Raw genomic sequence first — 23,136 nt, forward strand, 5'->3', positions numbered from 1 at the left:
ACAAGAATTTAAGCTTTCTGCCCATATAAGACATGTCTAAGTCCTGGGAAATGTTCTTGTTACTTACAACGTCATGCTAATCACATTAGCTCAACCGTCTCACGGGGGGGACACCGATCCCGTAGAGGTTAACAAAAGTCAGACATGCTTTGTTTATGTAAACACAGACACTGGACAGAGATATGGCTTTTTCTTTACAACTCTGCCAAGAGGCCAGCATCCTGGAGTCGCCTCTTCACTGTTGACGTTGAGATTGGTGTTTTGTGGTTTCTATTTCATGAAGCTGCCAGTTGAGGACTTGTGAGGTGTCTGTTTCTCAAACTAGACACTCTAATGTACTTGTCCTCTTGCTCAGTTGTGCACTGGGGCCTCCCACTACTCTTTCTAATCTGGTTAGAGACACTTTGTGCTGTCCTGTGAAGGGAGTAGTACACAGCGCTGTATGAGATCTTCAATTTCTTGGCAATTTTCTATGGAATAGCCTTCATTTCTCAGAACAAGAATGGACTGATGAGTTTCAGAAGAAAGTTCTTTGTTTCTGGCCATTTTGAGCCTGTAATCGAACCCACAAATGCTGATGCTCCAGATATTCAACTAGTCGAAAGAAGGCCAGTTTTATTGCTTGTTTAAATCAGAACAACAGTTTTCAGCTGTGCTAACATAATTGCAAAAGGGTTTTCTAATGATCAATTAGCCATTTAAAATGATAAACTTGGATAGGCTAACACAACGTGCCATTGGAACACAGGAGTGATGGTTGCTGATAATGGGCCTCTGTACGCCTATGTAGATATTTCATAAAGAATCTGCCATTTCCAGCTACAATTTACAACATTAACAATGTCTACACTGTATTTCTGATCAATTTGATGTTATTTTAATGGACAAAAAATTTGCTTTTCTTTCAAAACAAGGACATTTCTAAGTGACCCCAAACCTTTGAACGGTAGTGTGCACACACTACCGTTCATATATATATATATATTTTACAGCATTACCAATATTATTTATATAGATTGTAACCTTGTGGCACCCCTTTTTGTACCTGAAGGAACTCAGATTTGACCTCATCTACCTCGATGGCCTGAGTTCTGTCATTGAGATAATAATGAAACCATCGGCAAGCATCAGTACCGAACCTTATTGACAACAGCATATTCAGCAGAATGACATGGTTCTACAGTATCAAAAGCTTTTGACAAGTCTACAAACATGGCAGCACAATTCTTTCTATCATCTAACAAGCCGTAGTGGTGCTATGTTTAGGTATGAATCAATCCGGACTGATTAACATTAAGAATACCATTTACAGATACTAAATAAGATAGCTGTTTCTTGACCATTGACTCTAGTATTTTCGCAAGATAAGGAAGCCTCGAAATGGGTCGATAATGATCAAGATCTCTATACTATCCCCACCCATGTGGAGTGGTGGCACAAAAGCTGCTTTCTACACTTCTGGAATATTTCCTGATACTAAAGTTAAATAAAAAAAAAGTGTGTTACTGAGCCAGTAATGATGGGGGGGGGGGGGCTGCATACTTAAGCAAATACGGGTCCAAATTGTCAGCGCCTAATGACTTCTTGGTGCCGATAGCTAATAAGGCAGCAAGAACTTCAGTTTCTATGAGCTGCCGAAAAGAAAAACCCTGACTACTTAAAAAATGTCTTTCCGCATTGCTCGCAATGTGTGTGGGACTTGAATGAGGGTATGAAGACCCGCGAGCAGCTGCGGACCCTCATGATGAGTTCCAACTGCTGTGACCGAGTAGATTAGATTTAATAATCATAGCAACCTATCCAATCTCTGAACAGGGCTGGGCCCCACTGTCCTTATCTCAACTGATGTACTTATAGTAGGCTACAGTGGGTCACAAATTTAATCATAGAGTACAAATCTGCTTTGTAGTTTTTAGGAGAGCTATATTACCGGTACATACACTACTAATCCCAAGATCCTCAGTGGAGGGCGTGATTTCCCGAGGTCTGTGTTGCTAGGGAAGGTGGTGCTGGGGACCTGTTGGAAATGACGGGAGAAGAAATCAGATTTCAATATCAAGACCAAAACAGTACGCCTGGAATATAGCAAAGAAACTTCACCAGATCTGCGTGCTAAGGGTGTGTGCTAGTTCAAATGTATATTCATGCATTCAAACAATGCATCGTTGCGGTGTGTGAAAGAATCGCTGTCCAGCTTGCTAGCTAACTCAGTTGTGTTGGTCCACTTATACCCACCTGTCCGGCTAGCAAGCACGCCAGCTGGCTAACTAACTAACTAGTTAGTTCATCGAAAATCGATTCTAGTGTCTTCTCCAAATAATCAGAGCTAGTTAGCAAGTCTAAATTGTTATGGATATAGCTATGGCTGCTTGTTCTGTTGTAGCAAGCACATTTGCTAACAGTTGGCTAACTGGCTAGACTCAAATTAACCAGCTAACGTTAATTAGCATGCTAGATAGCTAGCTAATTGATCTAGTTTTGAGGACAGCACCCATGCTGTCACTGACTAAGTAGCTTGCGTTTCCAAAACACCAGGTGGCTTTCAGATTAATGTGAACTTTGATATTCATTTGAGTATATCTGTGTCTGCGTTTACTGTGGATTAACAATTCAAAACATTAACAGGGCTACCTGGGGGATATGCTATTCAATGCGTGTGATTTATAATCCTACAGATGCCTGGTATCACGCCCTATTTGATAGTCAATTCATAGTCCGTGCTAGGACTGAGAGTACAATAACAAAGTTTACATTTCACTTTGATTGCCAATAACACACAAGGTATGCAAACTAGTATGCAATGAGTCTTCTCCCCTTTATAAAAATTATTGACAAGACCTGTATACCCAACCATAGGGTGTGAATAACCATGGAGACCTTGATAAGTGCGGTGGCCCCTCGGTCCCCAGCCCCGGTGAAGAAAGCCTCGGAGGTGGATTTCAGGTCGGGGGTCATGCTGGAGCAGCTGTCGTCTCAGGTGTCTGAGCTGGTCACCCTGGAGCAGGGGGACTTCGGGGACCAACTGGCCCTGGAGGTCCACACGGCCAAAGACTTTATCTTCAACATGCTGGGTAAAGCTCATAGTAACAGAGAATGTGTTGTGACACACTGAGGTTAACATTCTGAAATCATTAGATGGTAAAATATGTATGGTATACATTTATTTTATATATCGTGTGTTTGGTGAACACTTGTAAGTTATGTGATTGTAGTGTGTAGCAGTGGAGGCTTCTGAGGGGAGGAAGTCTCATAATAATGGCCGGAATGGTATCAAACGCATGATGTTTGATTCCAGCCATTACACTCCATTTCAGCCATTATTATTAACTGTCCTCCCCTCAGCAGCCTCCATTGGTGTATAGCCTATTCATGAGAAGGACAGATAGAAGAAAGGTGTTGGCTGTGTTTATGTTGTGTGTCATACTCCTGATATACAGTACTTTTCAGCCAGGTGAAGTGAGGTTGTTTGTCCAATAGGTGGCACTCTTCCCTCTCTGCTCTGCCACTGCCCACCCCTAAGCTCTCTCCTTTTCTCTCCTCTCTCCCTGCCTGTTCCAGTGCAACTGGAACCAAGCCTCTTTGGCCTGTATCCCTCCCTGCATGTCCCTCACTTTGCTCTTTCTTTCCTTCTTCTCGCTCCCTCTCTCTTTCTCTCTCTCGCTCGCTCTCTCGTGGCCTGTTTGTGGATCATGTGCAGCTTGAGAGGGAAACACAATGCAAACAATCTAACTGGCTATAAGTCCACTCTCCCCGTCCATCTCTAAATCCACTCTCCCTGTTCATCCCCATGTAACAATCGCTATGAATAGGAGCCACTATTGGCATGGGTGTATTGTTTGCCCAAAAATATCATAGCTGACAGCCAACCCTCCTCCTGTATCTCTCTGTATCTTCTGCTAATCAAGTCAGATATTGGATAAGCTGTATCTCTCTGCTTCTCCTACTTTGGTCTGTGCTTGCTAGTCTAGCATCCTCTTTTCTCCTCTTGCTCTCTTTCTCTCGCTCTTTCTGTCTCTCTCTCTTTGTCTCTTGCTCTCTTTCTCAATCTCTTTCTTGGTCTCCCCCCCCCCCCCCCCCCGCTCACAAACACTTAACCCAATTTAGTGACTCTCCCTGCCCTCACTGTGTACCCAGCTCTTTTCATACCACATTCTTTCTTAACTCATGTGTCCTCACACCACCACGTTTTTGCTTCGTTTCTTGGCTCCTTTTTCTTCTTCTCCCACTCGCTGTCTCCATTGACAGTCCGACTGACAGCTAAAAGCTTCTCTTAAACACGTCGCAGTGGGGTTTTTTCCTACAGTCTAGCTCCCTGTATAGCAGCCAAAGGATAGGATCTATTTCTCCCATCACCCTACCCCCCTCTCTCTTTTGCGCTCTCTTTCTCTCGCTCTCCCTCTATCTGCTGTTTCATTTCCAACTCTCTGCTGGAGAACAGAGATAATGTGAGTGTAGGATGTATGATTGTGTTAATGCACTGTGTTCATTAGCTACGGTAGTAGCACTGCCACTTTTATTTTTTTAAGGACCTTGAAGAGGATGGAGTCTAGGCAGTGGAAAGGGAATATCTGCCCAGCTACTAGGAATGTTAAAATGGGCACTTTATATGGAACACTTGGAGTGTGTGTGTGTCTATGCATCTGTGTGTCTGTGCATCTCTGTGTGTATATAAGTGTTGTCACGATACCAGAATTTTGACTTCGATACCAGGTTTAGGATACCGAAGCAATACTCAATACCGTAACGATACCGTGACAAAAACGGTGAACAATGTTGATGACTGGTAGAACAGAATATCTTCTATTCTATATGACATTTCTTCCCAAAATAAAACACCATGTTAAATAACAGAAGAATTACCTCCAATTTCCCTTATGCAAAACCATATGTTTTAAAAAGTAATTTGATACATATCAGGGTTGATTTGCTCATCTATGGCCATAATATTGGGTCAAATGACATTAATTAGACCTGCAATTAATGTTTCATTACAGATAAATAATTGCATGTATTAAATGAATAGTTTACTTCCAAAACAACATAAAAAAAACACTGACGCTCATTTCTGAAACTTTTACGTTGCAATAGTCTAGACGCCATAGAAATACAAATGAATTTACACAGCATACTACAAGTCCCAGGGTGCAATGCTCCGCCCAGGGCTGCTGGCTGGCTAGTGGCTACTGCTAGTAATCCTAGACAAATGCTAAGTAGTCAAAATATATTGCTGTCAAGTTATGAGTGCATTGCATAAACCAAAGGTAATCACATTATAATGCCCAAATGAATGTCATGCTGAATATATGTTCATGTCATTGTCACCCAAAAATAATTCAAATTTAGTAGAATAACAATAAAGTTGCAATGCAAATGTTGTATAAAATAGTTTGCTTTATTTAGTTTCACTTGGAACTGAACCTTCCATTGCACTGCTTTGTGTCATGTTTTGCGTAATTGTTTCAGTGGGTTGGCCCTCATCTGCTCTGTAATCAACGTATTCCCATAGTTTGCTTCTGCAGCCAGTTTTGTCAACAAGCTGCAGGCAAGGAGGTACGATGTTTTGGTTTCAAGAAGCCACGCTGTCGATATTTTCTCTCAAAAGTGTTTTGCGCCGTGTCAGCTGCATGGGGCATCCTGGCTAGCTACTGCCCCCTTGAAGATGCAGACAACTTACTAGGCAGACTTGATCCTCTCAATCCATATATGAGGTGAGACACATTTGACAGAAGTACCGAAAGTTAGAAAAATTCTAGTACCGAACCGTTTTTCATGTTCTAGTATTGAAAAAAAATGCAGCGTTTCCGAAATACTGTGCAACACTAGTGTGCGTGTGTGTGTCTGTGCATATAATGTGTTTGACATCCTTTCCAGTTGGGTCTTTTTATAAAGGTTTCTCTAGCCTAGTTTAAGCAGCAGGTGGCTCCCCACTGGCCATTAAGAGCTGACAGAGATGGAGAGGGAGACGAGAGAGATTGCACCACACAGGGAAGCAGCTGCACAGATGCAAGGAAGGAAGAAAGACTTTATTTACCCAGTAGCTCCTTAGTTAACTGTTTTAGGCTAGCCTATAGCATGCCTTTGGAGAAAAAAAAGGCCTCCAGTAGTCCCACATGACTATATGGGTTGGTGGGAATGCAGAAATGTAGAATAATGACTAACATACAGTGCATTCGGAATGTATTCTGACCTCTGCCCTTTTTCCACATTTTGTTAGGTTACAGCCTTATTCTAAAATAGATTATGTATTTTGTGTACACAATACCCCATAATGACAAAGCGATAACAGGTTTTTGTATTTTTTTGCAAATGTATATATATATATATATTTTTTTTTTTAAACATACGCCATTTACATAAGTATTCAGACCCTTTGCAATGAGACTCGAAATTGAGCTCAGGTTCATCCTGTTTCCATTGATCATCCTTGAGATGGTTCTACAATTCAATTGATTGGACATGATTTGGAAAGGCACACACCTGTCTATATAAGGTCCCACAGTTGACAGTGCATGTCAGAACAAAAACCAAGCCATGAGTTTGAAGGAATTGTCCGTAGAGCTCCGAGACAGGAATGTGTCAAGGCACAGATCTGGGGAAGGGTACCAAAACAATTCTGCAGCATTGAAGGTCCACAAGAACACAGTGGCCTCCATCATTCTTAAATGGAAGAAGTTTGGAACCACCAAGACTCTTCCTAGAGCTGGCCGCCTGGCCAAACTGAGCAATCGGGGGAGAAGGGCCTTGGTCAGAGAGGTGACCAAGAACCCGATGGTCACTCTGACAGAGCTCCAGAGATCCTCTGTGGTGATGGGAGAACCTTCCAGAAGGACAACCATCTCTGCAGCACTCCACCAATCAGGCCTTTATGGTATAGTGGACAGACGGACGCCACTCAGTAAAAAGCACATGACAGCCTGCTTGGAGTTTGTTAAAAGGCACCTAAATACTCTCAGACCATGAGAAACAAGATTCTTTGATCTGATGAAACCAAGATTGAACTCTTTGGCCTGAATGCCAAGCGTCACATCTGGAGGAAACCTGGCACCATCCCTAAGGTGAAGCATGGTGGTGGCAGCATCATGCTGTGGGGATGTTTTTCAGCGGCAGGGACTGGGAGGCTAGTCGGGATCGAGGGAAAGATGAACGGAGCAAAGTACAGAGAGATCTTTGGAAAGACCTGAAAATAGCTGTGCAGCGACGCTCCCCATCCAACCTGACAGAGCTTAAGAGGACCTGCAGAGAATGGGAGAAACTCCCCAAATACAGGTGTGCCAAGCTTGTAGCATCATACCCAAGAAGACTTGAGGCTGTAATCGCTGCCAAAGGTGCTTCAACAAAGTTCTGAGTAAAAGGTCTGAGTACTTATGTAAATGTGATATTTTAGTTTATTTTTGGTACATTTGCAAAAATCTAAACCTGTTTTTGCTTTGTCATTATGGGGTATTGTGTGTAGATTGATGACGGGGGGGGAAAACGATTTAATCCATTTTAGAATAAGGCTGTAAGAAAGTGGAAAGAGTCAAGTGGTCTGAGTACTTTCCGAATGCACTGCAACAAGTGATTGTTCTTATTTACAGTAAGAAGTGAGATATCTTCTTGTAAGGTTGTAGGTTCAAGTCTGTCAGATAAAATGCTACAAGTCTTTGCTGAACCAGTAAACAACAACATGTGCTTTCTGCTCTGGATACGCTGTGAGTAATCCTCCATGTTTCGTTTTTTCACTTCCCTTCAAAGACAGAAAAAACGACTTGGAGTTTAAAAAAGGAGAAGAATAACACCCACTCCTATCAAACTAAAAACAGAATTCTGTTATCGCCATGGGTTCTCTCCCCATCTTCAGCCCCCACTTCTTAGGCTGGTTTTTACAAACTCACCCTTTTTCATGTGCCTTTGAACACCAGACTACTGGTGACCCCCTTCCCCACAGATCTCATTAAAAAAGTATTTGCTTTATACCGCTTTATAGTCGTTTTAATTCAAACACAAAGAAGGCTGGAGAGGAGAGAGAGGAGAAAAAAGGGGGAGCTCCATTTCAGATTCGGCCGACTCACCGAGGCACAATAACAAAAGAATGAGGCACAAGTCAGGCAGTGTCTCGAACAAGTCCAGGCGTGCGAAGTCAGGAGGTTGCCTAGAGTTGAGAGACGTAAAGCAAAAGCACCCAAACAAACTGTTGTTTTGTCTCTTCCCGCCGTGCTTGTTTATTGTTGTCTGAGTGTCGGCTTGCCCCTCCAACAGTGGGATCACCCCCTGTATGCAACAACCAATCAGAGAAAAGTGTATTCGGAAGGGGACTCTTCTGGACAGATGGGCCCACATGTTGGGGTTCCGTAGGTGGGAAAATATCTCTGTGGAAACCTTCACCGACACTGTCCTATAGGATCAAAATCCTTCTACTTACGCGCCTATTATCTTATTCAAAAGTGACAGATATGCAAAACATTTTTGTTTTCAAGGTCATCGCCTATTTTAAGGACCTATTGAATACTATTTTGTATTTTCTGTACCTCACTTAGCCTTCGCTAAGATCAAGCTAGATTAATTAAAAGTCTATGTGTGTGTATTTTGGCAGTGATGTCAACACGACTGAATCTGAATGTAAATTGACCGTTGTTTGATTGTGTGGCTGGGCTGTAGCAGCTAAGTTGTTCCGCCTGTGTTCAGGTAATGATCGGTTGTGCAATGGTTGTTGACTGCTTTCAACTCTCCCATAGGACTTGTGTCCTCAGTGTGTCACACACACACTTTTTGACTAATGCCGCCTATGGTCCACTTTAGCTCTCTGGCAGCAGCTTTCTCTCTTCCTCTCTCTCTCATATATACAGTGTACAAAACATTAGGAACACCTGCTCTTTCCATGACAGACTGACCAGGTGAATCCAGGTGAAAGCTATGATTGTGTATGTGTGCCATTCAGAGGGTGAATGGGCAAGACAAAGATTTTAAGTGTCTTTTGAAGAGGGTATGCTAGTAGTTGCCAGGCGCACCAGTTTGAGTGTGTCAAGAACTACAACGCTTGTGGGTTTTTCACGCTCAACTGTTTCCTATGTGTATCAAGAACGGTCCACCACCCAAAGGACATCCAGCCAACGACAGGCCAGTAGTCGAAAATGGTTAATTGATTAAAGAGGACAAAGGAGGCACAAATTGTACATGGCAACAGATGGGCTATAGTTCGTCAACTGACAGTCCAGTACGAAAGGTTGCTGGATCGAATCCCAGAGCTGACATGGTCAAAATTGGTCGTTCTGCCCCTGAGCGAGGCAGTTAATCCGCTGTTCCCCGGGCACCGATGATGTTGGTTAAGGCCGCTTAGGTCAGTCAATCCGCAAAATTTCAAGAACTATAAAAGTTTCTTCAAGTGCAGTCGCAAAAACCATCAAGCGCTATGATGAAACTGGCTCTCGTGAGGACCGCCATAGGAAAGGAAGACCCAGAGTTACCTACGTTTGAGTTACCAGCCTCAGAAATCGGCAATTAACTGCACCTCAGATTGCAGCCCAAATAAATGCTTCACAGAGTTCAAGTAACAGACACATCTCAACATCAACTGTTCAGAGGAGACTGCGTGAATCAGGCCTTCACGGTCAAATTGCTGCAAAGAAACCACTACTAAAGGACACCAATAATAAGAAGAGGCTTGCTTGGGCCAAGAAACACGAGCAATGGACATTAGACCGGTGGAAATTTGTCCTTTGTTCTGATGAGTCCAAATGTGAGATTTTTGGTTCCAACCCGCCATGTCTTTGTGAGACGCAGAGTAGGTGAACTGATGATCTCTGCATGTGTGGTTCCCACCGTGAAGCATGGAGGAGGTGGTGTGGGGTTGCTTTCCTGGTGACACTGTGATTTTTTTAGAAATCAAGGCACACTTAACCAGCATGACTACCACAGCATTCTGCAGCGATACGCCATCCCATCTGGTTTGCGCTTAGTCCCACTATCATTTGTTCTTCAACCGGACAATGACCCAACACACCTCCAGGCTCCTAGGGCTATTTGACCAAAAGGAGAGTGATGGAGTGAGATGGTTTGGGATGATTTTGACTGCAGAGTGAAGGAAAAGCAGCCAACAAGTGCTCAGCATATGTGGGAACTCCCTCAGGACTGTTGGAAAAGCATTCCAGGTGAAGCTGGTTGAGAGAATTCCAAAAGTGTGCAAAGCTGTCATCAAGGCAAAGGGTGGCTACTTTGAAAAATCGAAAATATATTTTTATTCATTTTTTTTGGTTACTCCATGATTCCATATGTGTTATTTCATAGTTTGACTTCACTATTATTCTACAATGTAGAACAGAGTAAAAATAAAGAAAACCGTTGAATGAGTAGGTGTGTCAACTTCTGACCGGTACTGTGTATATATACACATACTGATTGTATAAAACATTATAAACAACTTCCTATATTTTTTATAGTAGTCTCCTCCGACGTTCGATAACACACACCGAGTCTCACGGCGACGAACAGCTCTGCGTGTGTTTGCTGTGCCCCCAGAGTCTGTATGCCCCCCCCCCCCCCCTCTCTCTAGTGTAGGAGGAGATGGTTTCTTAACAGGCAGCAGGAACATTACAACTCATTAACTACAGACTGATAATTAACCAGGCGAGTGCTGTTGTATGAACTACTACAGGCAAGAGATCTCTCTCTCTCTCTCTCTCTCGCTCTCTCTCGCTCTCTCTCGCTCTCTCTCGCTCTCTCTCTCTCTCTCTCTCTCTCTCCTGAATCACTTTTAATGTACATAAAAAGCTATTTGACATTTACTTCATGTGAAAACCCAAACGGATGTATCATAGTCATAACACAATGTGGTTTTAGTTTCTTTAGCGTACATTGATCCCCGAACACAGTCCATCGCTCCATTAAACTCTGTACTACAGCATTTGAACACAAACACCTTTTAATGTTTCAATCACCTTCGTTTTGCGGCCTGGTGTTCGATAGATAGCCCCTGACCCTCTTCAGCTTCAAAAGAAGGTTTCTCGCTTCGACACCCAATTGGATTAGATGGGAACAAAGTCTCTCTCTGTTTAATTTTAAGAATGAGCGAGGCCTATTTTAAGATCTGGAAATGAAAGCTAGGCTAATCTCCGGGCTTGATGTGAACGCATAAACACGGTCGGGAGGGGGGGGACACACTGACTCTTTTGTGTGTGTTAATCCGTCTCTCTTGAGTCTCAGAGTACATTTCTCTGTATTTTAAAAGGAGCAAGGGCTCGTTTTAGAGGCTAATCGTTTACGTTTTAAAAGACTCTGGGTTTGAAGCCGAGCGAGAGTGCTCAATGGCAAGTGAATGAACGGTCTCCGGTGGAAGGATCTGTGTTACGATTTGTTGGATGGTTTGGCCCTACGTCTTAGTTATAGAGAAGGCCTCCTGTCTGACATCCCAACCTTTCCCATTGTGAGTCGACGTGTTTACACAGCTACTCTTACCCTTTCTCTCTCTTACGCTACATCCCCTCTCTCCTCATCTTTTCACTTTTTTTGGCGCCTGTATTTACATTTGAGTCATTTTATCCAGAGCGACTTAGTGTTAGTGCGCTTCATCTTAATATAGCTAGGTTGGACAACCATATCACAGGCACAGAAAGGGGGGGGAAAAAGAAATCATTATTTTTAATATTTTTATCTCTTTGTGTAGTACTGGCACCCACACCACGAGCATTCCTCTCTTTCGTTTGTGTGTGTGTGTGTGTGTGTGTCACGGTTCCCAGAGTGTCTCTATGGAAATGAGATCTGCTATGCTTGACCTCCCAGAGACCTGCTGGTGGATGCATAACACTGGCTGTTTTGAATGGGAAATTGATGAATTAATTATAGTACTCAAACACAGTGAGTTAAGTCCTGGTTTCAAAATGTTCAAGTCCATGCACTTGAGTTTTTCTCAGCCCAGCTTCAAGGCTTTATTGGAGCCTCACCTAAGCTGAGCTGGTGTCCACGACCTTTGTGTCTAGACTTTGCGTCTAGTCACGACCTGGTGTGGGTTTTGTACCCCCCCCCCCCCCCCCCCGCTCTCTCCCACGTTCCACCGTGCGCTCTCTCTCACGTTCCTCTGCATGCTATAGTATTTTCTTCTGCTTCTCATTTGACCCAATTGATCAACTCTAGAGATAGACCCAAAACAAATCAGAGGAACTTTCTGCTTGCCGTTTCTGCCCTTTGTCTGTCTGTCTGGAAGATATTTTCTCTCCCTCAGCTCTTCTCGGCTTCTCTCAATGTTTGGGAAGAACTGACAGATTTTGATTTCTATAGCTGATTATTTCTCTGCTTTCCTTTACTGTCAGTATAACACACACTGTAGATAGACACTGTCTTTGAAACGCTCTCTCTCTCTCACACACACACACACACACACACACACATCGACACAGGGCCTGTAATTGGATGAGAGAAATCGCGTTAGGAGCTTTAGGCTCCAGGCTGCAGTCTCAGTGTCTGCAGTTGGCAGTTGCACCACCCTCAACCCCCCCCCCCCCCACCACCACCACCACCACCACAGCCTTCATATCGACCTCAGAGCCTCCCTGAAGGGATGGGTATATGGGTGTACTTCAGGTCAAAGTTGACAGCCTGGAAGGCATCACTGAGTCTTAGCCCTGTGTGTGTGTGCGTACATGCACACTTGAGTGTTGTGTGTGTGTGGTGTGTGTGTGCGCACGTTGAAGATGCGTGGGTATCATATGTTGAGAGTGACCTTTTAAGCCTGTCCGGCTCTAATCTTGCTTGACTGGAACACCATAGTTGAGAACACAATAAAGGGATTTGATTGGGTTCAGTATTTTTCATAAACACTTTGGCAAAGAGGAGAGGTTTGGGCTGGGTGGGGAAATTGTTTGCCAGAAGCTAGATTGATAGGATGTTATATACTATTCGAAAGCTGTTAGTTTAGACTTTTCTTTCTTTTTTTCTCTCACGCACTCTCACAATCTCTTTTCTTTCTCATTCCCTCTCAATCTATCCCTTCCTCCTCTCTCACTCTCTCCCTCCGTTTCCCCTCTGTCTGAGTTATTGCAGTTTGCCCAGTCATTTTGGCTGTATTCAGTAAAGACTCCCCCTAGGAGGATAAAGTCAGGGTTGGTTGAGGACGACCAGCTAGCGTGGAGAATAACATAAAACCACGCGCTGCGCTCGCTGAGGGAGCTGTGTAGACCTCATCTATTTTTATGTCAATATCGCCACTGCTATATTTCATGAATGTATGCTTTGCCTTCAGAAGAAACAGAACGGCTCAAGTATTGTATTTGTTTTTAATGTGATATTACACTCATCCTCTGTGTGTGTGTGTGTGTGTGTGTGTGTGTTCTTCCTCTAGGTCTAGTACAGAAGGTGGACCAGCGTCTCCCGGTGGCCAATGAGTACCTGCTCCTGTCTGGGGGGGCCAGGGAGGGGGTTCTGGACCTCAACCCAGAGGAGCTGGGGGACTACGCCAAGGGGGCCGACTTCGACCTGGACTTCACCCTCCTGGTGCCCGCGCTCAAGCTCCACGACCGCAACCAGGTTGGTGCAGTAGGGACGGGGGATGTGAGACGTATTACTTCAACGTGTCTACGTTATTGATGAGAAGTTGTGATGTGTCTTATGGGATGTTTTTACTGTATACTTTCTGGTATGGTGTTTTGATGCCAAACAAATCTAGTGTTGCCTCAGGAAAACAAGTATAGCTTAATAGAGCGTCATCTCATGTCAACCAGCCCGTCACCCTAGACATGCGGCAGTCGGCCCCCTGCCACTCCTGGCTGTCCCTGCGTCTGTGCGACCCCAGCACTCTGGCCAGGTGGAGCATCTGCTGCCAGGAGGAGAACGGATTACCCCCCGATGATGAGGAGGAGGATGAAGAGGAAAGGGGAATGGGTCACCAAGTCTCTGGTGCTGTTCCCCCCTCCCTCCATGTAATGCGTTTTCTAACTTCTCTTATTATTATTATTTTTATTGCTTTTAGTTTTATGAAAGTTAATAAAAATGTGTATCGCTTTTAGCTCAGTCTTTTATTGTGTTTTACTGTAAAGTGTGTGGACATTATTTTAAAGGGATAGTTCAGTTATTGGCAGGGAAGGGGTTTTATGTACTTCCTTGGAGTCAGATGAACTTGTGGATACCATTTGTATGTCTCTGCGTCCAGTACGAGGTAGTTCTGCGAGCCAATGCTAACTATCTTAGCGCGAAGATTGGAAGTCTTTGCACTAAACGAATGCCATAATTACCCTTTAATTGCACTTGAACTAAAGTTGGGTCATGATTTGATTCCAGTCCCCCCACCAGTCTCTGGATGGGTGCTACTTCTCTCCCGCGCTGGTGGCTGACTGGTTCTGGGGGGTGGTGTGCGAGGCGGTGGACGAGCTGAGACGTTCACCACAGAGAGGCATCCCCATCCCGGAGAGGCTGGAGCGCAACGGTCCCCTGACCACCCTCATTCTTCAGGTGGGGATGAGTTGGTGTACGTCCCAAATGTCACTCTATATAGTGCTAATAGTAGTGTCTATATAGGGAATAGGAGGCCATAGTTGGCGTCCGTATCAATTCCAGAATATGATTAATTGGCACTAGCAACCATCTCAACTAGTCGATTCTGGAACAACTTGTGTTGAACAAATGTATTTACTTAGTCTTTTGTTTAACCGGATAAGTAATTCAGAACATCTCTTTTTAAATAATTGTGTTTCACAATAACTCGTTCCTACCTCCAGGCGGGGTCCAGCCGAGTGCTCTATGACCTCCTGCCTGTGGTGTCCTTCCGGGGCTGGCCCGCCGTGGCCCAGAGCTGGCTGACGGCCAACCACTTCTGGGACGGGAAGATCACAGAGGAGGAGGCCATCTCTGGGTTCTACCTGCTGCCCTGCCCGGCCCCGCTGGGGGGGAGGCCCGACCGGGAGTGGAGGCTGGCCTTCTCACGCAGCGAGGTGGGTAGTTGGTTAAGTTAGCTCTTCTTTTTGAGTAATTAGCGAGTTCAATAGATTGGGCCTCCTTCCTTACTTGGCCATAACGGTTAGCTAGCTAGATGTGTTCAATTGTGACTCAGGGATATGACATTGTCACAAGCAGCAGGATGAACCGCAGATGAGCGTTAAAGCAAGACGATGCACTCACACAGAGTATATGGCCATGTGCACGGGTACACTTCATGCTGCGGGACCAAAACAGCAGAGAAGGTTAGCCTTCTACTTCATACTCTTAGTTGTTTCGGAAGTCTGCCCGATACTGCTTGGCAATTCCAAAGTAACAAAATGACAGTTTGCTGTTTGTGCTGTCATTCTGTTACCAAACCTTACATCTGCACTGTTTTTCAAGTAAATGTTTTTTGTCAAAATGTTCAGTGGAAATTGAAAAGTTGTCCTTGTGCATAGAGTTGTATGGTTTGACTTTGCAATCATTAGTTTTTGTTTGACATGCATGCATTTTAAAGTCTCAGCATCATTCTGTTACTGTGGAATTGCCCTGCTATTTATTTTGTGCATTGCCAATTCTACCTTGTAAATGTTAGCTGAAGCTAAAGCGCATTACATGATCAGAAGTATGTGGACACCTGGCTGTCAAACATCTCATTCCAAAATCATGGGCATTAATATGGAGTTGGATCCCTCTTTGCTGCTATAACAGCCTCCACTCTGCTGGGAAGGCTTTCAACTAGATGTTGGAACATTTCTGCAGGGGCTTTCTTCCATTCAGACACGAGCATTAGTGAGGTCGGGCAATTAGGCCTGGCTCGCAGTCGGCGTTCCAATTCATCCTCAAAGGTGTTCGATGGGGTTGAGGTCAGGGCTCTGTGCAGGCCAGTCAAGTTCTTTCACACCAACAAACCATTTCTGTATGGACCTCGCTTTGTGCATGGGGGCATTGTCAAGCTGAAACAGGAAAGGGCCTTCCCCAAACTGTAGCACAGAATCATCTAGAATGTCATTGTATGCTGTAGCGTTAAGGTTTCCCTTCACTGGAACTAAGGGTCCTAGCCCGAACCATGAAAAACACCCCAGACCATTATTCCTCCTCCACTAAACTTTACAGTTGGCACATTGCATTCAGGCAGGTAGCGTTCTCCTGGCATCTGCCAAACCCAGATGGTGAAGCGTGATTCATCACTCCAGAGAACGCGTTTCCACTGCTCCAGAGTCCAATGGCGGGTGGCTTTACACCACTCCAGCCGACGCTTGACATTTCGCATGATCTTATGCTTGTGGGCGGCTGCTCGGCCATGGAAACCCATTTCGTGAAGCTCTCGACGAACAGTTCTTGTGCTGAACGGTGCTTCCAGAGGGATTTTGGAACTCGGTAGTGAGTGTTGCAACCGAGGACAGGCATTTTTATTTTATTTTACGCGCTTCACACACTGTCCCGTTCTGTGAGCTTGCAGTTTAGCCGTCGTTGCTCTTAGATGTTTCCACTTCACAATAATAGCACTTATAGTTGACCGGGGAAGCTCTAGCAGGGCAGAAGTTTGACAAACTGACTTGTTGAAAAGGTGTCATCCTACGACGCTGCCATGTTGAAAGTCACTGAGCTCTTCAGTACGGGCATGTTTGTCTATGGAGATTGCATGGCTGTCTGTTCGATATTATACACCTGTCAGCAACGGGTGGGACTGAAATAACTGAATCCATTAATTTGAAGGGGTGTCCACATACTTTTGTGTGTATATATATATAGTGGAAGTACAAGTTCGACTTTAAATATGTACAGGTTGAACTTTGAATATGAAAGTAGAAAGGTTCCTGAACTGTCTTCTAAATACAGTTGAAAATGAATCAACTGTAACATTTAACTTCAGTATAACATCCATCAGGACTGTCTCTGGTGCTGGTGTCTTGCTGGTGACATCCAATTTCCCCTTGTTGGTTTAATAAAGTTTATTTTAATTCAATTCAATCTGAACCACTGGCTGCCATATCATTGTCTGTCTCCAGGTTCAGCTGAAGAAGTGCATCCCGTTCCCCATGGCCCAGGCCTTCCAGGCAGCCAAGGCTGTCCTCTCCCGCCTCCTGGCTCGTCCCCGCACTGGCCTCAGCCCCTACCACCTCCGCACCCTCCTCTTCTGGGCCTGTGACCGCCTGCCCCCCTCCTACCTGTCTTCGCCTGACTCCGACACTCCCGCCCGTCTCCTCCTGGGCCTCCTGGATGACCTGGCCCACTGCATCTTGGGTAAGAACTGTCCCAACTACTTCCTGCCCCAGTGCAACATGCTGGAGCACCTGTCGGACAGCCAAGCCCTGCTGGTGGCCCGGAAGCTGGCTCACGTCCGCTCAGACCCCACCGAGCACCTCCGGGCGGCCCTGGACCAGGCACAGCAGGCAGGCCAGCTCAAGAGGAAGGCGGCGGGCGCCACCAACGGGCATGGCGGGTCACCCGGCCACAGGTATCCGGCCAGCGGCATCATCTCACCCTCGGACGACAAGCTGGCGGCCAGGCTGCAGCAGCTGGTGACAGAAAACCCAGGGAAGTCGATTTCTGTGTTTCTCAACCCTGACGATGTCACGAGGCCACACTTCCGCATCGATGACAAATTCTACTGACCCGAGGGCCTAGTGTAGTGGTAGCCACACACACACTCTCACACACAAGTAAAATAGCGGGCCAAAAGTTGACGAGTCAACCAGGATGGCTCGAGGCGCGAAACACTGCCGGTCGCTGCTCCCTATACTGCCCCCTCTTGGCGGCTAATGATAACGGAGCTAACTAATGAGCGTTAACGACTCTGCTGTAACTATAAGACACTGTACCAAAAAATCCATACTGCACGCTCCCAAGAAGATGCTAGCCCTAGAGAAACCAACACACTTTTATCGATTTAGAGACCCCGTGACAGAAAAAGGCTTGTTAAGTTGTTACCACAGAGACCACTGCTCTTTATCAAGCTTGCCCTAACGAGATGTTTTTTTTAGCTGGTGCTACAAAGAAAAGAAAGAATCGCTTTAGAACAAAGAAAGAAGCTGCTGCTTACAAAGGGTACGCCGTTTCATTCTCTTAAGGGTTTATGCTCGTCTCGTCTCTGCACACCGCTGAGAATACTGTATTCCCCCTTTTTCTGCCCAATCAAAGTGGGTGATAGCTGAATAAGAAATGGAGTATCAAGGTACTATGATGTAACTGAATGTAATTTGGTGTGGGGAAATGTCTTTGAACAGAGTGTTTTCTTTCTTCCCTCTTTCTATGTTTCTTTTTATCCCTCGTTCTCTTGACCCTCTACCCCACTCTCTTTCTTTATCTCGCTCGTTCGCTATCTCTCAGGTATTTTGAATGTTTGTTTTCTATGTGACTCCAGACTCCCTCTGGTAGGGTTATGGTCCCCCATATCTATCTGAATGGTATAACCCAGGGCGGTCCTTCCATTTCAACTCTCACTATGTGGCGGAAGGCACCAAAGAGCCACACTGGAGGGGTGTTTCGAGGAGCCTTTCGGCGAAGCAATGTACCACCCCATAAGAAAGGTATCTGTATTCACTGACCCAGAGTCAGTCCGTACTGTTAACGCTCATATTCCCCACCTTAACAATCCTGACCAACATGCAGATCAGAGATCACCTTATCAATTTGCCTTCTATCCCCTGAAAGCTTGAAGAGGGTTCATCAAATAAGGGTCATATCATAGGGGCTATCAACTTAATTCAGTTCCTTTTTATTACAGTCCCTTTTGAAAGCCTTCGAAAGTATCTTAACGGTGAGATGTGGTCATTTAAACGTTGTATGATATAGACTGACTACCTATAAGGAGACCGGTTGGGGAGGAGAGGTGTGAGGCAGGGTTAGCTGTTAACACGGCTGGCACACTGCTTGATTGTATTCTAATCTCTACGTTACGACATTACAGCATTACAGTACAGCCATGGCATGGCTAGCTACATCATGTAATCCCCCTGAGGCTTGTGTAAGGGCTATTTGCTTTGTTCTACTTTTTTTTTCTTTTTCGTCTAGTGTGTGTGTGTGTGTGTGTGTTAAGATGGGGAGGTTAAGGTTTTTCTTTGAAACCCCCCAAAAAAGGCTTTTGTATTGTGTTCTCATATGTTTAATTGTGAGAGACTTGACTGGTTTTTGTGATGGTCCCTCCTGCTTAGTAGGCCTGTTTTAATAAGGTGTGTGTGTGTGTGTGTGTGTGTGTGTGTGTGTGTGTGTGTGTGTGTGTGTGTGTGTGTGTGTGTGTGTGTGTGTGTGTGTGTGTGTGTGTGTGTGTGATTATTGGACGACTGATCCAGGTCTTTAAATGTGCTGATGTAATGAGGGGGAGAGATCCAGAGAGATGGAACGGGAACAAACACGCAAATGTGCAAGCTACCCATCTACCCTCATCTCTTTCTGTGTGTGGGGGTCTTGGGGGCCCTATCTTGTCCACCCAGATGTGTGCTTTTAGCAGGGGGATGGATGGGGAGACAGGTCAGCCGCTGGCCCTTTGTAGAGATGAGCCCTAAAGGAAGGGGCCACTGGGAACTGGGACAGCTGCTTGTCTCTCTCTCTCTCTCTCTTCATCCCCCTCTCCGCTCTCCGTACAGCTCCCATCTCTCTATTATAATGTATATGTTTCTCTCTCGCTCCTGCTGGTTGAACAGCATTAATGAATTATCATGGTGAACATAAATGTTCATTCACACAATACACTCATCAGAACACTAGAGGTCAAAGAGAACTGTTATTTAGGATTCTTTAGAATTCTATGTTCTCTAGAACGTGATAGAATCACCGTACTACTGTATTGGTACTACTTGTATACATTGGTATTGCTATTTGAACAGCTTCAGTTAGTGGAGCGATTTAGGAACTACTAGTGAATTGTGTTGTCACTTCTGTTCTGTATAGCCTTGGTACAGGTGAGTGTGAATATGGATACCGTGACAAACCAAAGCATGTAGTGATGGTTACTATACAGAAGAATGTAGACCCAGACGATAGTTAAGTGTGGGTATGTAAACGTCCAAGTATCAGATGTGTGTGTGTGTGTGTGTGTGGTCCTAGCACTTTCAATGTGGGTGTCTTCGACACACCACAGCCCGGTGTTGTAAGAATGTTTGTGAACGTTGCAAGAAAATGTATCAACATTGTCAGGACGTTTTTGAGGCGTCCTTTAGAGATTTTTCTCCTTCCTGAATGCTCCCCTGCGTTTTAAAACACACCACAGTCCAACGTTGTGGTAAAGTTGTTTGAACGTGGGAAAGTTGTTTTGACAGTTCCTCTAAAGTTTTAAATCCAGTGCTGTTTGAAGTTTGAAATATGCACTGTCAAGAGTATCTCTCACGATATACCTTAATCTGCCTAGTTCGTGGGCATAGAAAGTAGTATGAAGCTTGAATCAATATTTAGCCTCTATCTGTGAAAAATGTAAACACACTTAGATCCTGGTGCAGAATATCAATATATAAAGTTAATGGCAGCAGTTTTATGCAATTCTGTACCCAATCTCACTTGGACTATCTGCTGCAGATTGAGCTGTTGTGCCCTTTCTATCTACAGGGATGATCATGTTTATTGTGAAGTTTTAAAAGTCTATGTAGAAATCAATTAGTTCTGCCCAGGGTTTCTACATCTATAGAACACGAAATGTGTGTTCGATGATATGACATGATCAAACATTCAGACAGCCTTCTCCCATTGCTTCCCTGTTTTGAAATCTGATATCATGTAAACGTCGGCGGCAACGTGAGGTCACTGTACTGCTAAAACTACTAAACGTTATATTATTTGGTGCTTAAACTACTGATAATTGTTTTTGATTGAAAACTAACAATGATTTGTAACACATTTTTCCGCTGCAATCACTCAACCAATCAATTAAAATATAGTTAATCAAAGGTATCCCGACCTAATTACCGTATACAAGTGCTGCAGTATCGTCAACGACTCCACCCCATATCTGGAAATATTTGCAGTTTTAAAACTTCCTCTTCCTCCATAAAGTGCAAATTTAAGTAGATTTTCTCTTATCATGTGACTGTTATGCGGTATTGTTTTATTTGGGGTGTTTTGAATGATGATCTTGAATGGTACTGCCGTAGCATGAAATAAATCTGGACATCTCAACCCTAACATTTTTGACTGTATAACTTCTTTGTGGAATAACGTTAGTCTGGTCCCAGATCTAGTTGTGCTGTAAAGCCAACTCCCAAGGTGAGTCATGGGTAACTACCTCAACATGGCTGCCGGGACAAGGGTGTGTTAACGTAGACAGGCTTATCAACACAAGTGGCTGTATGGAAAGCGAACTGGGCAGATTTGTCGCCGCTCAAGTCTGTTTTGCACGGCTGCATCTCTGAGCATTTAGCTAACCCTTTTCCTAACCGAAACCTCATTCTTCTAACCTGATACGTTAATTATCCTATCCTGCTACTTTAATTATCCTAACCTGCTACTTTAATTATCCACGTTAATTATCCTAACCTGCTACTTTAATTATCCTAACCTGCTACTTTAATTATCCACGTTAATTATCCTAACCTGCTACTTTAATTATCCTAACCTGCTACTTTAATTATCCACGTTAATTATCCTAACCTGCTACTTTAATTATCCACGTTAATTATCCTAACCTGCTACTTTAATTATCCTAACCTGCTACTTTAATTATCCTAACCTGCTACGTAAACAAAGCATCAGTAATACCACACAGGAACTGACCAATGAAAATCTGTTAAGAAACAGAAAACACAACTCAATCAAAACCATCCAACAAATCAAACAGCGCTGATGTTACTTACACCCATCGCTGATGATCCACCCACTTATTTCGCCACGTCCACTTTCAGACACATTTCGCGTCTGCAGTTTCCCGTACTTGCTTAAGGTTGGCATGAACAGATCTGGGACCAGGCTAGAAGGACGTTAACAAGGTCTGTTGGCACAGTTGGTTCAAGCAACATCAGGGTTTGTTGTTTTGATCCCTACATGGGCTACATATCGTTGGTGTGCTGGGGAAATAAATCTGGCATCAATTGAAAGTACTCACCCCCTCCATTTTGAGTGTTTTATGACTCTAGGAGTACTGTAAGTCATTCAAAACGCCTTGTGAACTTCCAGCTGCGGATCTGAAGATAAATTAAAGTCAACATTTTTGCGAACCATGTTTTATCCCCAGGACTCAACAATTTGCTGTATAATAATGCGTTAATTTGAAGTACCTTTGGATAAAATAATCTGCCCCATTTATCATATTAGGACATTATGTAAAAATCCTATCAGTTTGGAATCGAGTTTCCTTCCTTTCTGTCTGGGTAGCAATACAGTGCAGTTCCAACAGAGGGTGCTAGGAGACAGCACTTCTGCCTAAATATAGCACCATGTACTGTCTGTCTAGCTCTGCTCCTCTCAGATAGTCACACTGGGATAAGAACATCAGGAGAGGTTCCAGAGGAGAGAAAAATGGCATGTGTCTGTGGCCCCTGTACACACTCGCAAACCCACACTAATCTGGACAATTTGCCCTGGTCAAAAATGACTCAGAAACATACACTCGCAGAGTTGCTTATACACACTGACACACACACACACACACACACACACCCTGACTACCACAGTAGCAATCTGCTGGTCTATTAAGAAGATTACAAGGCCAGGGTCTTTCAGGATTGTGTGACTGGCCTGGCACAGCATTGACCTCACTACCAGTTATATCACCCTAGATCAGCCCTCCAGGCCTGGCTGTTGCCAGATTGGCTGATCCATGGCTGGGGATGAGACAGCAGGGGTCTTCCTGCGTCACTGAAGCACAGAGGAGATGAGGGAAGGATGGAGAGGATGCAGGCAATCCTAGATCCCTTAGGTGTATAGGGGGAGAGAGAGCGCTCTTTTCCGTTCTCCCTCTATCATCTGTCAGTGTGCTGGGCTGCTGCTGTATAAGACACACTAGTGACTGAACGCTCAGGATATTTACATTTACATTTAAGTCATTTAGCAGACGCTCTTATCCAGAGCGACTTACAAATTGGTGCATTCACCTTATGATATCCAGTGGAACAACCACTTTACAATAGTGCATCTAACTCTTTTAAGGGGGGGGGGGGGTTAGAAGGATTACTTTATCCTATCCTAGGTATTCCTTAAAGAGGTGGGGTTTCAGGTGTCTCCGGAAGGTGGTGATTGACTCCGCTGACCTGGCGTCGTGAGGGAGTTTGTTCCACCATTGGGGTGATATTCTCTCCAGTCTGGGTATAATTACCTATACATTATCCT

General features: G+C 44.4%; 1 protein-coding gene across 1 annotated transcript; it reads left to right on the forward strand.

Moving 5' to 3' along the window:
• The first annotated feature begins 1,923 nt into the window (after window positions 1-1,923).
• LOC139534467 (nucleotidyltransferase MB21D2-like) lies at window positions 1,924-20,997 on the forward strand. Its single transcript, XM_071333639.1, has 7 exons — window positions 1,924-2,118; window positions 2,857-3,071; window positions 13,310-13,494; window positions 13,689-13,886; window positions 14,245-14,415; window positions 14,682-14,894; window positions 16,893-20,997. The coding sequence occupies exons 2-7, from the start codon at window positions 2,870-2,872 to the stop codon at window positions 17,496-17,498; spliced, it is 1,575 nt and encodes a 524-aa protein (XP_071189740.1). The 5' UTR covers window positions 1,924-2,118; window positions 2,857-2,869; the 3' UTR covers window positions 17,499-20,997.
• Window positions 20,998-23,136: the final 2,139 nt, after the last annotated feature.

The sequence above is a fragment of the Salvelinus alpinus genome, chromosome 11 (assembly GCF_045679555.1).
Source record: "Salvelinus alpinus chromosome 11, SLU_Salpinus.1, whole genome shotgun sequence".
Classification (NCBI taxonomy): domain Eukaryota; kingdom Metazoa; phylum Chordata; class Actinopteri; order Salmoniformes; family Salmonidae; genus Salvelinus; species Salvelinus alpinus.

Coding starts and splice junctions, on each gene's coding strand:
- LOC139534467 (XM_071333639.1), top strand. CDS start 2,870: ATGGAGACCTTGATAAGTGCGGTGGCCCCTCGGTCCCCAGCCCCGGTG. Junction 13,495..13,688: donor AGCTCCACGACCGCAACCAG/GTTGGTGCAGTA, acceptor CATGTCAACCAG/CCCGTCACCCTAGACATGCG. Junction 13,887..14,244: donor CTGTTCCCCCCTCCCTCCAT/GTAATGCGTTTT, acceptor ATTTGATTCCAG/TCCCCCCACCAGTCTCTGGA.